Source organism: Neodiprion fabricii, chromosome 7 (assembly GCF_021155785.1).
Source record: "Neodiprion fabricii isolate iyNeoFabr1 chromosome 7, iyNeoFabr1.1, whole genome shotgun sequence".
Classification (NCBI taxonomy): domain Eukaryota; kingdom Metazoa; phylum Arthropoda; class Insecta; order Hymenoptera; family Diprionidae; genus Neodiprion; species Neodiprion fabricii.
This window is the reverse complement of record NC_060245.1, coordinates 11,434,962-11,452,709: the sequence shown is the minus strand read 5'-3', so window position 1 is coordinate 11,452,709 and position 17,748 is coordinate 11,434,962. Positions and strand designations below refer to the sequence as shown.

At 41.6% G+C, this 17,748-nt stretch overlaps 1 protein-coding gene across 1 annotated transcript in view; it reads right to left on the bottom strand.

The window, feature by feature from the left end:
• Positions 1-17,748, bottom strand: part of LOC124186843 (regulating synaptic membrane exocytosis protein 1) — a 1,552,625-nt gene that overhangs the window by 1,071,015 nt on the left and 463,862 nt on the right. Inside the window, exon 4 of the mRNA XM_046578894.1 lies at positions 3,099-3,183. Within this exon, the coding sequence (XP_046434850.1) occupies positions 3,099-3,183 (85 nt within the window). The remainder of the gene's footprint in view (positions 1-3,098; positions 3,184-17,748) is intronic.

Here is a 17,748-nt window from a genome sequence, read left to right as displayed (position 1 = left end):
GGCAAATTCGAATGACCTCACGGAAATACAGTCGCGACGGATCGCAACGAAAGGAGGGCGTCTCACGAGGCTACGGAGAGAGCATCAACGTAGAACTCTGCCGCGAGAGAACCCAAGGCGGACGAGATTCCCGTTGGTGGCCGGCCAGCCGTAGCCTCCCCTCACCACGCTGACGTCAGGAAACCTCGCGAAGTCGTCACCACGCCACTGTCAAACTACGGGATAGCGGAGACTCAACAGCCAATCATCACCCCGCCACAGCGGGCACCAAATATAGCGATAAGTTAGGCTATAAGAATTTCGGAAAGAAAACACCAATGAGAGCATGAGAGTTTTTCACGATGGATAGCGCCTATGTTCGAGGCATGTTCGAATTGCGGCTCTGATTAGCGGAGCTCGAAACTTGAGTCCTGACAACATTTCGCGACAGTCGAGTTTGATAGAAATTTACAAAAAAAAAAAGAACCTCCTTGAAGTGTGTGTTCCATGGCCGAAACGGGAGTTGGCGAATTCGTGGTGTGGTTGCGAAGCGATAAGCGCTATTAATTCTTTGCGAACGCATTTCGAGTGCAGGTAGATCGGCGCACCGGCACCCGGTTGGCCAAGTCCTTGTTGAGTTAGAGTAGTACTCGAAATTCGTTGGCCGATCTCCTTGTTGATGACCGTAGCCTGAGTTTTCGCGATAACGCATAGAGTCGATTCGGTTCCTGTAGAGTCTCGTGTAAATTCACGGTTTTGAGTGGAGCCAATTTCGGTTTGAAATTGAGTGTAGCCAAATTCCGCTGCACAGGGTCTCGTCGAGTCTGCGTATGTAAAAAGTGTCACCTCTCGTGTAGGTCGCGTATTATCGTGCGTAGACGCTCTGATTAGCGGGACGGCTTGTAAATTTTTTGGGAATGGCGACTGCGACGTAAGTTAGGATGCGTTTAGATAACAGCCAGGCGATTCCCGTGGTGATCGGCGCCATTAAAAATAACGGCTAGAGATGCGAATAGCGCATCGAGTCACATTCTCTTTCGTTTGATTATGGAATTAGTGTTTATTGGCTAGGTCGGCGATTAGCGCTGTAGCTAGTAGAGGGCGAACGCGGTTAGCACGTCGAATAAAATTCTGTCTTTTTTTTTTTTGTTTTGGAGATATTGTTTAGTATTGAGGCAGCGACTAGCGTAAGAAGGAATAAGAGATCACCCAGATTTAGCCATTTAATTTTCTTTCTTCTTTTCTGTTATATTATTTTTTTTTCTTGTGTTGGTTAAATCTAAGTAATTTAGTGTGAATCGCGAATAGCGAATTGCGAATTATTCTTTCTATTCTTTAGCCTTTCGAATCGCGAGGAGCGCCCGTGGCATTCTGATTTCTCATTTGTATTTTGAGTCGCCACGAGGGACGTTCGAATAATTATTTTTTTTTGTTTTATATAATTTTTTTTTGGTTTTGTTTATTTTAATAAGAATCATTGCCTCAGTTGATAAGCATTTTTTTTTTTTGCAGAGGACAGTCGCGGGTAACGCGACGAGCCCCCTTTTTCGTTTGGGCTTTTGAATTATTGGTTAGTAATAAAGTGGCGATTAACGCCCGTAGGCATCAGTACTTTTCTAGATTTGTTACCGATCGTGGTTAGTGCGTCGATCGGGATTTCAGTTTAATTTTTGTCAAGTCGTTTATTATTAAGTTGGCGATTAGCGCCATAGTTGGTAGAGGTTGGTCGCGGCTAGCGCGTCGAGTCACCCGTTGTCTTTAGTTTTGAGTTATCGTTTAGTTTTCGGACCACGACTACCGCGAGAAGGCATGAGAAGCCGTTTAGATTTAGCCACGTTTTCTTTCTTCTGTTCGGGGATATTGTTCTTATTTTCTTTAGTGTGTTAACTGCAAGTAATTGAGTATGAATCGCGAATAGCGAATTACGATTTATTATTTCTATTGCGTGGTATTTCGAATCGCGAAGAGCGACTGTGGCCTTATTATTTACCGTCTTGTATCTTGAGTCGTACTGAGCCACGTGGTAAGAACTATATTTTTTTTTTATTATTATTATTTTTTTATCTTGTATTATCATTGGAGGAAAATATAGTGATTAATTTTATTATTGCTTTGTAAGATAACGTGTTGGCGTACGTGTGTCGTATCTCTCTCGACCCAAAAATTACCCCTCTCCTCTCCGCGGTACTGAGCTATCGATTATTTGGTCGCGGTATATCACATTACCGATTTCGAGGCGTGTTGATCACGCCAGGTGCCCAAAAAATTTCGCGATATTGTTTTAGGTCCAGGATACCTCGCGGACGCCGATTTATTTTGCACGTGGTAAGTTCTCGGTCATTTTCTCCGAGTGACCGAGGAGTGGGAAAAATCCACGTTACAGTGCATAAGTTACACACATAGTCGCAGACTTCGCACTGGTGTTAATATTTTTATTTCAATCTCCAATATATGTGTTTTATATAAGACATGGATGGTCCTTATTTGGTGGTCGGAAAACTTTTCATTGCCATCCCCCTGTCTCCTCTGGCCCAGATCGGTTCCAAATCATTCGAAAAAAAATTAGTGTCAAATTTTGAGCTGCTGTCTACAGAATTATTCGAAATTGTGTAAAATTATGTGTGTATAATTCTATATAATTTTATCAAATTAAATTCAAGACATAATTTTATATAAATTCATCCGATCATATGAAAAAATTTTTTCTCGGGTATTTGCACATTAATTCAAGTAAACTAATTTAACCCTTCTGGGTGTCACGAAAAAGCTCGACTTGTTTGTTCCAGAATAAAGTCCGCGTAACTTGATTTGAATTTTTCGGAATTTGATGACTGTATTTCGATAAACGTTTCTGCGCTCTGATTGGCAGTGAACATGTTTTTCAACGCACTATAAGCACCAATACTTACAGATGAAATTCAAGTCAATTGAACATTTTGACAAACCTGACAAATATTGGTTTACGAAGAGATAAATATTTCAACCAATCGTACGACACTTAGAAATTGTTCGAAAATGCACTTCCAATTTGTCATTTAGTTAGAAATTAATAGTTATTGTGATATAAATCTTCGGATGAGTGAACAATAAATTGCGTGTAACATCGTAAATTAACTCACGGTTTGGGTGTCTCAACGGGTGAGGTTTCCTGTTTTGGCTGGATCTCCTCAACTGAAGTAACTTTGGCCGGAGTCAATTTCGTCACTAAAACAATGAGAGACATGTGCATAAGTTCTGACACATTGTTCGAAGAGCTAATGTAACATCTTAGAATATTTTGGTATTAGTTAGTATGGTAAAGATTGGAAACTTCACGTAGACATACAACGAAGCGCTGTTAACTGTCGTGCCTCATTACCATACACCCTTTGGATGTTTTTTCACAATTTGCTTTAGTATGAAATTACAGTAGTACGTGATAGAAGAGAACAGAAAGAAAAAAAAAACAAGGTGATATTTTTAATATTTCTTGAAATATCGTGGCAAAACTACTACAAAATATCATTTCGAGGAAAATTTGTTCAAAGTTTTCTTGCAGTACTACAGCAAAAACATTGCAACTTACGTAAGTTAAAAATCCCCGGCGCTGTAGAGGGACTTCTCGAGTTTAGCTGTTTCTGTTGCGCCAAAATGTTTGAATGAGATTTAACTATCTAATTTTAAGAAAAAATAGAAATAATTTGAATTTTTTCGATTCCTAGTCTGCTCAATGAAATAATACAAATATGATATTTTTGCATATCAGCGACACTGAAGGAAAATAATAAAATGAAAAGTTTTCGGAACGCTATTGCTATCCCGACAGAAATTAAACTAAAATGATTTCGCTTTTCACAGTCAAAGTTTTTATTACTAGGTCACAATAAGAGCGAATTTTGTTAGGAAACAATTCAGCTCTTCGATATTAATCGACAAATCTGAAAAGACAGTACGAACTCACATATTGAAGTGTTTTGTGACATTCCGGTAGAAGGTTTTCCTGTTATCGTGCGTAAAATTCGAATTTGTGCATGCATTTGCTTGCACAAAATGCCACTTTCGCACACGCTGAAAAGAGCGTTCGGGAATTAGCAAAGCGCGCAAATGTATAAGAATGTATGCGCGATACCGAGGCGTATCCATGTTATTACATTATTATTGAAACAACTTTAAAATACATGAGAGAAATTAATGACATTGTAGTCAGGCGGGTAGGTGATTAGTGAAGTAAGTCTCCGGTAAAGCATCTTTAGATACCAGGTTCGAAATTTTCGAATTTGCATTCTCTACCAATTTTTCTCGCGTAATAGCATATTTCGATACGCGAGGCCAAACGAGCGTTTTGCGCACTACGAGTCTGAAGACAGCACGAAGCAGAGGCGAAGCCGAGTGCGCAAAATGCTTCTTTGGCCTGCGTATCGAACACTAATTTTTTTTATTAATGTAATGCACAATCCGAGATCTGTGGAATTGAACAAACAATCCAAACAATCCAAAAATACCGGAACTAGGAAAAAAAAAAATTAAAAAAAAATAACGAACCTAAATAAACCCAAACGAATCTAATCGAATCCAGATGTATCCAATCGAACCGAAATGACCAATCGAACCCAAACAAACCCAACCGAAACGAACATAACCCAAACTGCGACCCACGTGGGCGGCGGGGCGGCAGCCCCCCGGCGGGGGCTAGTGGTGGAGCCCCAGTGGGAGTAGGATGGCGAAAGTAGTATAGCAAGGCGGGTTCTGAGTACAAACACCTTCTTTACCGACCGAGCCGCTCTGCGCAGCCCAGACGCAAACCCTTAAAGGTTACCCCTACTCTCCTCAGATAAAACCATGCAACCTTACCGACAGTTGTATCGGTCGACGGTGAAAATCGCACTGCTTTGTCGGCAATTCTTATCGATCAAGGGTCAAAATCGTGCTGTTTTACCGATAATCTTACCGACCGAAGGTCAAAGTCTGTAGTGCTCGCCTGCCAACGGTATATGGCGCAGCGGGGGCGAGAACTTTTTTACCGTTCCGAATTCCTTTCCCACAGTAGGACTGCTGATGTGTAACATCAACCACCCCCACATTCTTTTCCCACGTTATCAACCATGTGACATTCCAAGATTAATGGTTCCGAGAATTGTTTGGCTCAAATTCAACGTCGCACCGAAATCCTTTGACCGCATGCCGCTCAGCGTCGGACGATTTCGAGAATTGTTTTTCACTTACTCGGATGTCGGTTTGATATCCAAAGTCGACCGATAGCCGCAGTACATTCAAAGCCATGGATCTGCGGTGTTGGGTTACTATCGCCCTGGGAATGCTAAAAGGTGCGCGCGCATACACAAACATACGTATTTGATATCCGCCACGTGACATTCCTTACCCTCCACCAAATTTCAAATTATGTGGTGGGGGAACGTTATATAAGCGAAAAGTGAAAACTTCATCGCCAGTTTGGAGCTGTTCTTCTTGCAAATGAGAAGTGCTCTGGAACAACAACGTGAATTGAAGAAACGACCAGAACTGCTCATCAAGAATATTGGAGAAGTGAAACATCTGCTAGAAAATCAGATCTGACCTCAATCAACTCACAAGAGATTTTGAGCACATACAACTCGACAGTAACGATTATGGACATTTCAAAATTGAACGAAGTCGCTCGCCTGGAGACATTTCTGCCCTGGAAAAAGATTTCGGACCTCGAAGTATACTTCGAATACCGGGTCAGTGGCGTTCGTCGAGTTAAAACGAAATTTGGTGATAAAATCGTTCTGGTCTTGGAGGACTCTTTCACGATTTTACAACCGAACCGACTGACCAAGGCCCTCCAAGGAGATGAAGATTTGTTCCAGAAAGTGACGACAGCCAGTAACAAGAGACGGTTGCATCTACGCTATCTTGGCGGACCGTACGGTCAACTTGAATTCGTATACGTATAATCTGAGTATCACATTCAAATATTCAGTGTCCTGTGTAAGTCTTACGTTCAATAAACAAAAAAAAAAGATTTAAATTATGAATATTTTTTCATTTATCGCCTAACCATCTTGTATACCTTTAATCCTACGTACGTCTTGTACCTTGTAATTGTATCTGGAATTAAGTCTTGAAATCCAGTAAAATGCTACTCCGAACACCACTAAGCAACGATGGAGGGTTTGGAGCTGCGCTTGCGTCTTGCAACTGTAATGAGAACTCTATTATAAATTTTGGACGGGTTCAGACAATACCAGAGTGCAAGGTCGGCCGATAGCTGCGGTAGTATATATTCAGAGCCAAGGATCTGCGGTGTTGGGTTACTATCGCTCTAGGAATGCAAAACATAACTCTGTTTGAGTACAGCTCGGTCAAGGATGGAGAGCAAGGTCGAATCTTACATAAGCTTCGTATTGAAAAAAATTCTCTCTTAAGAGCTGAGGTGAAGGTGTGAAACTATTTCATGAATATTCTTTGAAAAAAAAACAGTTTTATTGAGTACAATTTTTAGAGTACGGTTGACAATTACTTCACAAAAATAGTACAATAATTTTATTCAACAGTATCATAACCAGGGTGATATATTCGCCAGGAATGCGGGACCGTTCTTGTAGATGCTTCTGCGCAGTAACACAAATCGTACACCCTCGCCATCCGGACAGTATGATGATTTTGTAGCCAATTTTGAAGTATGCAAACGTTTTGTGCTGCACAGATTGCGTTGGGTATTGTATGAACGTCGCATCTTAGAGACGCAGCTGAGGTATTTTGCAGGGTTTGAAGCGACGGGCATTCAAAGTCCAGCATATCGATGATTTCAACTTTCGGAACGATTTTGAGCAACCAATCTCGTTTTTCTTCTCCTTTTACGTACACAGTTTCAGCTTTGCACAGCCTGTCTTCAATGGTCCACTCAACTTCCTCAAAAGGTATGGTTCCACAGCTCCAAGATAAACCGTGAAAATCGCGTTCTAACCAAGAATTTCGTCTTTTGTATTTGACACCCAGTAAATCCCATTCGTAAGGTGGCTTGAAGAAAAACACTGATGGAGATGCTTCCGAGTAGATTGAAATTATGGCCAATTCTTTTAATGTGAAGGTATTGTTAAAAGGTCTACGAAAGCCTTGTATGTCAACGATAAGCTCCATCTTTGAACAGTGCGAGATGGTGGGAACGGGTCAGCTTTTCTACCAACTTTTTCACCCCACCACTGAGCGGGTTGTATTCGACAATACGATCGTGAACAATCAAGCAGTACGCCGATGTTTCAGCGGGAAAGTTGGCTTTAGCTTCAAATTCAAGACGGATGTCGACAGGTCCGTACTTCAAAGATTCGTTTTGTTTTGAACAGTCGATAACGAACAAGGGGACGTCTCGAAGGAATTCACTCTTTGTCAGCAACGGCTCGGGGTTCTTGTCGTAGTAGGTAGCTTGGAAGTTTGCGTACATTTCGTACAGGAGCGCGTACAGATTACGACTCATGTTGAGGTTCAGGTTACCGTACGGATAAGATTGAGAGTTTAAAAATAGCTTGACGTCCGTGATATTGCGATGATCGAAATGACTTGCGTTCTTGCCGGTCTTGTTCTTTCTACTTGTTTGGAAACCCAAAATGACGTACGGAGATTTTTCAAGCTGAGTGGAAGTTTTCACAGTCCAAACGTGTTTCCATGTTGTGGGAAGTAAGGGATATTCGTACAATTCCCAACTGCGGAAGCTCATCGAAATAGGCGGATCTTTCTGAATAAAATTTAGTAGGTCAACTTTTTTCTGATCCGCGAGTTTCAAATACGGTATTAGCCATTTCACTGCATTGATCGTGATTTTGAATTCCTCCTCTTGATTCTGCATGATTGCGTTGACGTCAGTTTTTGATCTCGTCAGAATTAACTCATGTTCAGCGTTGACAACGATCTTGCGGTAGTCTTCGGCGAAACCCAGTATCATGCTGAGCGGTATCAGTACGTCAAAATTACCCTCGGCATCGGTTAATTTTTTCTTCTCTTCTACATCAAGCCATCCGGCGTTCTCCATCAGCAAAGTCTGACCAGGGTGCAGGGAAGCGTAACCCTTCATGAGACTTGTCAAGCCAACGTTCTTGCTTCTATCAACCTCAACTGCGTTAATTTCGTAGCGAATTTCTTCAAACGGATGACAGATCGCGTTGTTTATGGACTGTGTGTTCACAGTAGCTGTACCATCAGGTTTGAGGAGTCGTCCGTGGATATGTACCGAACTTTTGCTGGGTAATATGCATGAATCCTGATGCTGGACGGTGATTCGAATTTCATCGCTGTTGTTGAAAGTTGATGAGGCGTAAGGTTTGTGAGTGTGAATCTCGTAATGCGTACCGGATTCGTCAGAGACGACTGGTGTTTGTATGTTTAAGATTTCTTCCTCCATGGTACGTAGCAGATGATAAAAAAGCAAAATCGAATTTTGAGTTGACGGAAATTCCTCTCTCAAAGTGGTCAGTTTCAGACCCAGAGCTATCAGGAACTCCACGTTTCGAGGTGTCAACGGTTCGGGAATCGATCGATGACTTGATCGGGGCATGCCGACTTACTAATATACCTACTCTTCGACAGTCTGTTGTATACAATTCCTATCGTTTATTGCGATTTGACGTGTAGTCTCACAGTAGTAACTTTACCACGAAAATTAACCAGGTCTCCGTCTTGATCCACTAACCGGAGCTGAACGTGATCTATGGTCCTGACGGTGAACGGATGATAAATGACGTGCAAGTGTACTTCCACGATCTTATATCCTGGTGGGACAGTCGGGAAAAACTCGTGAATAGCGTGTACTTTGTGTCCATTGACGTAGGCGCCCGTTGTAATGCTACACTCGACTCGCAACGCGTTGACCTTGAGTATAGTTACAGGCACGTCCGATTCGTGAGTTTGGTTAGCTGCCAATACATGTGGTGTAAATCCCAAAAGTTGAGCAATGGAATCATTCGGCTCGAAGTTAATCGTGTGGTTGCATGTGATTTCGCTGCGTAATGTATTATTGTTAGGTTTGACGGCGAGCCTGATATCTGTATTTCTTAGCACGTTTTGAAGATACTTCTCTATGTCCTCGATCTCGTAGCTGCCGGTAGGTATGGTGATCACTTTTCTAGCTACATAAATTTTATTGTGACCGATATTAACGTTGGGTATCGAATTAAAGGTTAACAATTCTACCAAGCCAAGAGCATAACTTTTATCACGAGCAAGTTCGATCGGTGGGAAATATTGAGCCTCGAGTATCGAAGAGGTTCCCGACATCGTTCACGTTAACGAATCATCCATGACTGCGAGTGGTACACTGACTTTGACGAATTACGCACCATGTCTACATAGCTCACCACTTAGAAATTTCAGACACGAGTGTCCGCATTCAAGTGTATCATAATCCTGGTACCTTTCATGATTGTGTTTGACGCTACCAACGCCGAGGTATTTTATAAGGTCTATGGGTGGTTAAAGGTTGCCGAAACTGTCAAAGTAATCGATATTATTGTCGCGTTTCTTGTATGCAACCCAGTGTGTTCCCGGACCGTCTTTGTCGTCAAGGTTGATTATATCTGACTTGTTTTTTCGTGGGCCGTTTTCGGGCATTTCGTTTCGCATGAAAACACCGCGGAAATACGGAACCTCAAAGATTTTTGCATATTTCAACAAGTCCAAATCAGTCAACGCTCGACGTGGTAGCATCGCATCTAGTTTTTTGAAAGATGGAGACCAAGACCTGTTTTGTACGGTTTCATATGAAGCCCTTTGCCCAACGCGATAGCTTCCATAGTTTTGTTGTGTCGTTTGCTTTCCTCCAATTCTCGTTTAGCCGCGCTCGCATCGTTCACAGCTTTTGCTATACCTGCCGCACCACCGGCTAACGCACCCGTAGCGCTGAGACCGGCAAAAATAGAAATCAGAAACGGTAGAAAACCACCGACTTTCGAAGGTACCGGTAGGACGCGAGGTGTTTGCACTTTACATTTACCACCCGCTTTTTTAACGGCGTTCTCAGCTCCCTTCAGCGCAGATTCGATAGCTACTTTTGCATCGTTGCTTGGAACCATGGAACGTTTTGCAGCATTTACAATTTTTCTCAAGGTCACATTTTTTGACTTTCGCATTCCCATTCCGAGTTTTGATTTTACTTCCATTGTATTAGCTACCGCCCAAGCGGCTGCCTTCTCACCCAAATTTGCGTCCTTTGCGAGAACCCGTTTCCAAGCTTTCTCAGCCAACACCCTATCAGCTTCGTTTCTAACCTCAAGGTTCTCACGATTTTTCGAATACGCTATATCGTGTTCCTTACACGCTGCATCGAGAGGATTGATACCGGAATCGCCTCTCGCGAGTCTTTTCGTCAACTTCGTACCAGGACCGCAGTATTGGTAACCGGGAACATGCAACCCGATCGGAAGTTTGTTGATTATTTTATTGACCAGACCCTTGCCACGATGTTGCCGCCTGCTGCTGCTGCTTCGTTTACCTCTGTACGCGATCATGTTTGTGCGTTGACTGAAGAAAAGTGCTTTAAAAGGGGGTATTTATAGCAAATTCGATCAGTCATGTCCGAGATACGGTTTGAGAAACAACCTACCAAGCTTCCCGTGATGAATTTTGACAAACTTTCGGGGCAAAATGTCAAAAGGCACAAACGGCACAGTGAATTACTCCCGAATGGTGTACGTGCAATATTCTGTGGACCGTCGAATTGTGGTAAAACTAATGCGTTGCTCACACTTATAACCCATCCCAACGGAATCGGATTTAAAAATATTGACATCCACTCGAAATCTCTCAACCAACCTAAATACCAATTGTTGAAGCAATTGTTGGACCATGTTGAGAATCCGGAGTATTTTGCGTTTATCGAGCGTAAGCAAGTGATCACACCGGAAGAAGCACGGCCCAACTCAATACTCATATTTGACGATGTAGCGTGCGAGAAGCAGGACAATATTAGAGCCTACTTTTGCATGGGTAGACATCACAGCGTTGACTGTTTCTATCTCTTTCAGACGTACGCGCGTATTCCCAAACATCTCGTGCGCGACAACGTAAACTTAATCGTGTCATTCAAACAAGACGATATAAACCTGAGACATGTGTACAACGATCATGTGAACACCGATATGTCTCACACAGAGTTTGAAGACTTGTGTGCGGCATGCTGGAACGGTGACAAATATGGGTTCGTAGTGATCGACAAAGACAGTGAGCTCAACGAAGGACGATACAGGAGGGGATTCGATTCTTTTGTTAGCCTGGAAAAGAAATAAAATCCAACGTTTTCGAGCGAGAGACGCAGTGGCGTTGCAGACCCAGTTGCGTCAACATGCAGAGTTCTGAAATTTCCAAGCAAAAAGATGTCCTACATCAGATCGCTCAAGCAAGTGCTGCGATCCGTCGAAAACACAGATTGCCCAAGTCGGGCAAGGAATCTACGACTCAGAAATTGATTCACGTTTCCAAACCAGTAGTGACTCCATTGCCAGAACTGGTGAATGTTACAAAAGATACCAAACCTGTCAAACAAGAGGTGGAAGAAATTAAAGAAGAAGTAAAGCATATGAAAAATGAAACGAAAAATGAAACTGTCTCGGAAATGGACGATTCCTTTGCTTCGGCGGGGGATGAAACAATCGTAGAAACACCGGTCGAGAAAATCGAGGAAGAGTATTTTGTACTGATGACAGATGCGAAGACAAAAGGCGAATTGGACAACGTGTACGGTATACGCAACCTCTCAAACGGACTAATGATTGGTGATTCGTTGATATCTTTTGAGAGTGACTTTGTTCGTATTGGCGATACGCGTTACTCGAAAACGAAGGGTTTGCTGGAACTTTTGTTCAAAAAGAAGCCTGACGGTTTTTCTGTGAGCGCCGGAGATCGGGAAAATTTTGAAAACATAATCCTCGCAACGAACGCGCATAAAAAGTATTACTCATCCGATGGGGCTGTTCGAAACGATAACAGTTACAAATTTGAAAATGTCACTGCCGAATTAATGGATTATTCCCAATCACCTCGCCGAAAGAGTGAAGGTCTACTTCCGCAAGCTATGATCACTCGACAAGGTGTTGAAACGGAATACGTCTTCTGGGATGATCCAAACGAGTTAGTGGAGCGTCTTTGTTTACTCCTGGCAACTCAGGCAGCAGGAAATCTGAGTCAAAATAACGAAATAATCTCCATTATCGAAGAGCTACGCGAAGCAGGAATCATTTATTAAGCAGCTTTCATCATTTATGCATTCATTACCGAGATGAGCGTCGACGTGTTTGGACGGCATCTGGATAAAAACACGACCGCGAGCACTTGCGGTCCTCCGCGTGTCGGGTTTCAAATAACAGCGGACGGGCATTACGATATACGGAACAAGAGACTGTGCAATGTCACAGATCCCGCAGAGCCGAACAATGCTGTAACTTTAAAATCTTCGATCAAATGATCAAAGCTTTGGAGATCACCACGGACAAAGCCTTGGATACCTTCTACACAGACTTTGAAATCGGCAGAGACTTGTCGATTCGAAACGCAGAAATCATTTCCAAGTTGGATACCAGACTAATAGCGTTGGAATATGAACGAGGAAAAGCAAGCACTGGTGACGGAACTGCATAAGCCTGCACGCCGGAATTACCCGCGTCGACGTGTAGACGTGCGCGGCATCGACGAGACCTGGCAGGCGGATCTTGTTGATATGACGTCGTACGCTAGACAAAACAAAGGCTACAAGTACATGCTCACAGTCATTGATATTTTTTCAAAGTATGCGTAGGCTGTACCGATAAAGAGCGGGTCTGGAGATGATGTTACGAAAGCGATGGAATCTGTGCTTGTTCAAGGACGGGTGCCGAAAAATTTACACGTCGACAGAGGAACGGAATTTTACAACTCGAAATCGGAATCGCTTATGTACACGTTACGGAAGCAAACTTTACTCCATGTACAGTAATTTGAAGGCTTCGATTTGTGAACGTTTTAATCGCACGCTGAAAGGTCAAATGTGGACACGGTTCAGCATGCAAGGAAGCTACAAGTGGCTCGATATCTTATCTGATTTGGTTTCGGCTTACAACAACATCAAACACCGAACCATAAGAATGAAACCGTCGGATGTCACCGTTGCAAACGAGAGTCTGTTATTACGTCAGGCGTACGGAGGGCTTCAAGCGACACCTACCATATTGGCAAAGTTCAAATCCGGCGACAAAGTTCGAATCAGCAAATTCAAAATCGTCTTCTAGAAAGGTTACACTCGCAATTGGATGACTGAAATATTCACGATAAGCGCAGTAGAAAATACTCATCCTGTGACGGACAAGCTCGAAGACTACCGAGATCAACCCATCGCTGGTGGTTTCTACGAACAAGAACTCCTCAAGGTTAAACATCCAGATATCTATCTGGTGGAGAAAGTGTTGAAAAAGCGTGGAAGAAAAATATACGTTAAATGGTTAGGTTTTGATAATATACACAATAGTTGGATAAACGAATCGGATATGTAACATTTGAATAAACGAATGTTTTCTAGAAACGTATGTCCCTCTTCATTTTATACCCGACACATAACAAGTATGCATCTTTATTTTTTATACAATCGACAGACATATGCATCGTTGTACAATTTCTTATATTTCGGAGCGCTCTTATTCACTATCCTACATAATTGTTGATGAATGTACTATACATTTATATTGTACACACATATATCTACACTCTGTATTGTATACTGACATTGAGGAAACCGAATCTGACCTACACGTATGTATTCTAATACCAAGTGAGTGTGTGAGAAGCAAGAGTGTTGTTTTTCTGTACACAGAGTCGAAGAGAGTCGAAAACAAGATCGCAGACAAAGCGCCACGAATGTCTGGTGTTGTCCCGAATATTCGAATATTAACTCTTAACGTATTTCTATATAATAAATATACCAATAGAATTATTAGAGCCTCATTTTTTTCCCAACCATTCTAACAATAATAACAATATTTTACACATGATGGTACAGTTATAAATTACAAAGCTACGGTGCAGGCTTGTAACCCCACGGAAGCGTGTCTGTTGTGTTTTGAAACACGATCCGCTTGTCGTCATTCCGGCTCAGTGCTACTTTCTGCTGTTCTACGGTGGATACCTCATGCTTTCGACTCAATATCAAATGCTGATTTGAGGATAGATTTTCATGGTTCAAAACACATTCCAAATAATCGTCGAAAGTTATTTTTCTCAACGCTGATCCTTTGACACCTTTGGCACGTTTATTGTCTTTCTCATCTCCCAAGACTCGGAATGCGTACAGTTTAGCTCTTAATCCTACAAATTCCAGCATTATTTTTCTGGTATTCTCATCTTTCATCAAGCCGAGAACTTTTTTGTTCGCTAGAGGCATTCCGTAAACGTTGTCAAGCGGATAATCAGACGTATCGAACTTGTGCAAGTCCTCCTCTATATGTTCGTATATGTCGGGGACGGTAAAATTGTAAATCAAACTGTCGGTATCCGTAGACATTAATTTTGCTCGGTTGCCGAATTTCCGCCTAATATAATTATAATGAAAATCGTAGATATGTGTTTTAGCTAGATCCATGATGGAGAAACCTGCATACAATGGTTCATTCAACTTGACTTTCGTCTTACTCATTTCAACGATAATTATATCTATGTCGAAAACGGTGCAGCTGTGAAAATTGGGTTTGGCTATGGTAGCTCTAGCACCGTATCTTCCATCCCATTTCGTGATCAATCTGACATCTCTATACTTCCTAAAATTTTCCATTGTTTTGCCAAAAACTGCGTTGTTCATCAGTTTGTAAAAATTTTTCTCGAATTTGTTGTGAGATTTTTTGCGCAAATCGGTATTCAAATCTATGTATTTTTTGAGCCACGGGGTTTGTCTGAATTTGAGAACTCTGTGAATTTTGAGTAATTTTAAGCCTAATTGTAAGCATTGTTTCAAAACGCGGTAGTGCACAACGTAGTTTTTCTTGGAAAATAGCGTGGGCGTCAATTTTGGTTGCTTACTATTCGAGATCGGAGGTATGTAGTGCTCCGGACACAGTGGTAAATCCTTATGAATTTCATGCAGTTCCTCAGGATATTCCAAATCCACCTCCAGTATGTAACCAAACTCCACATCGTCTGACATGGTAAGAACGTCGCATTGTCCGAAGTCTAATAACCATTTGAAGGAACTGTATGGCAGAACAAAGCTCATAGCAGCACCGTACAAATTATTAACGTCAAAGTACATGAGATAAGATTCTTCGACCTCAGGATCGAATTTCTCTCCCATATATCTATTGTTGGCCTTTGCGTATCTGTTCGAGCACTGTGACACACCGCCTCCGATACCTTTTTCGATAAACATAACCATGTTCATGTCGGTGAGAAGCTCGAGTTCGATGCCTGTACATTTTAACATCGCATCATACGACAGATCGGGCGCTGTGTAGTAATGCAACGGGTCCAGTTTGTACGTCGTCCAACAATTCTGTCGAAAATTTTGAAAAACGTCAGCTAGTAAAAACACGTCCGTCTGTAAATACAAGTCCGAATACTCTCCCAAAGTTTGAACGTTAAAAGTTTGCTTAACTTTACATGCATGTGCATAGTCGTCGTCTGATATATTCTGATCATTTAATTTTGAGTAAAATTGTTGTTTGGATGGTAGCCGTGTGTCCTCGAGCTTCTCCCAACTGTCTATGTATTCGTACGGGAACACTTCTTTTCTGGTCAATAATTGAAATTTGTCTGAGCTACGATAAAATTTACGTGTGATTGATTTTTGATCATCACCGAGATACGTTGCTAATTTCTCAAGACTAGTGAGCATGAGACAGTACGAATCTACGAATCTAAACTTTATATCTGTCCCCTTGACATATTTTGTAAAAGAAATGTACTTTTCTTTGTTTACGGGTAAAAGCTCAGTTGTGCCCTCGAACGATGTAGCCAGTGCTTTGATCAGAAAATGTGAATCGTAACCTGAAAGATTGTGGAATATCACTGGGATAGTGTGCGAATTTTGGTAATTTATATTGCAACCTCGGTGAGCAGCACCACGGTACTTTCCCGTGAAATGGCAGTGATCACGATGTTTCACGTCTGTGAGTGTAAACGGTTTTTCACAAATGTGACACACTGTTGTTGAATGAAATTCGTTGATTTGATTGAAATTGAGCGGTTCCATCGGTACAACAGTTTTGAAATAAACTTCTAACGAATGTGCCAATTTCTTTAACTCGTTCACAAACCATTGAACGCAAGTTTCTCCGCGATTAATTTTGAATTTTGAAAGCGAATCGTCAAACGCACAATGTAGATAGTAAGCTTAACTGTACGGAAGATGCTTCTGATAAATTGTTCTTGTACCCATCTTTTTGAGCGTAGGTTCCAGTAAACATTCGAGATCCGCGTAAATGCAGAATGGAACAGTTTCTTTGTGTTCGAAATTTTTGAATTTCAGTATTTTTTCTTCATCTGTAGGTAAATTAACTTTCGTTTTGTTTAAATTCATTCAATCTACATTGTGCTTTGTTAAACACTCTTCAGATTGAAAGTGTGATAGACACCTGTCACATAACCAAGTACGACGTTTATGTTTAGAAATTCGAGAACTCGTTAATCGAGACAGATTTCGAACACAAGTAAAATGAAAGATTCTATTTTTATCATAATTTTCCATATCAACATCATCATCATCGTCATCGTCAATGATTTCAGTTTCTATCGCTAAAAGATGAATTACAGGTTTGTCAAACTTGTTGCGGCTCAAATAAATGGGTACGATTTCACTGCGCTTTTGTTTTTCCGTACTATCTATACCATAAACGTTGATTGAAAGTTTGTTGAGTTTCTAAAATTTTGGAATCTGGTCTAAAGACATTGGAAAATGCAAACCTTCGTATTGTAGCACTGAGCTGAAATGCGGATATGAAGTAATTTTACTGGGATTGTTGTTGTCGGCTGGGAACAGAGCTGCGGTGACCGACCAGAGGAAGCAATACGAGTCGCTGTTACGGATGTTGACGACAGCCTTCTTATCTTGAATATCTTTGGGTAATGGTGTGTATGTGAAGACACCGCCTCGTAGTGGCACGTACTTGTTGATATTTACAGTTAAATTGATTATTTCAGTCAGCGACCAGCCTGAATCCTTTTCCTGGAAATCTTCCACCTTTTTCAACAAACGCTTCATCGCGTTTTCGATGAATCATTCGTTGATATCCGTTGTCTGGAGGATGATTTCATTTCTCGTATTGAAAAATTTGATCTCTTCCACCGTGCGATCATCTTTTCTAACTTCAAATTTACAAGCCAGGATAACGTTGGCTTTCAAGCTCCTGTCTTTCTTCAGAGCGTTTTTTAGTCTCGTCACAGCTAGTACCTTTGCGTCTTCTAGAAATCTCTCAACATTTTTATGCTTCAAATTGACGATGGATCCAGTTCGAATTCTCCCCTCGAAAGGTGATTCCAAATCTTCCCAGTGAACTCGATCGCTTCTTTTCACTTTCCGCGTACCTCCACCCGTTTTCTGAAGACGTTTGAATTTTTCCGTGAGCGCTTTCAAGAGTCCGATCGTTGTGATAATTTTCATCTTTTCTCCAATCGATGATGCCTTTCGCAAAATTTTGTTCAGAAGCCGAATATTTTGACTTCCAAATTTCATCCATTTCTGAATCTCTGCTGTTGATGATGATCTGTCCAAGATCTTGTACGCCGATTCCATAATACGATCAATCTCAAACACTTCGCGGATTCCATCTTGAGCTTTTTCCTCACGTATACTTGACAAGTTGTGACGTA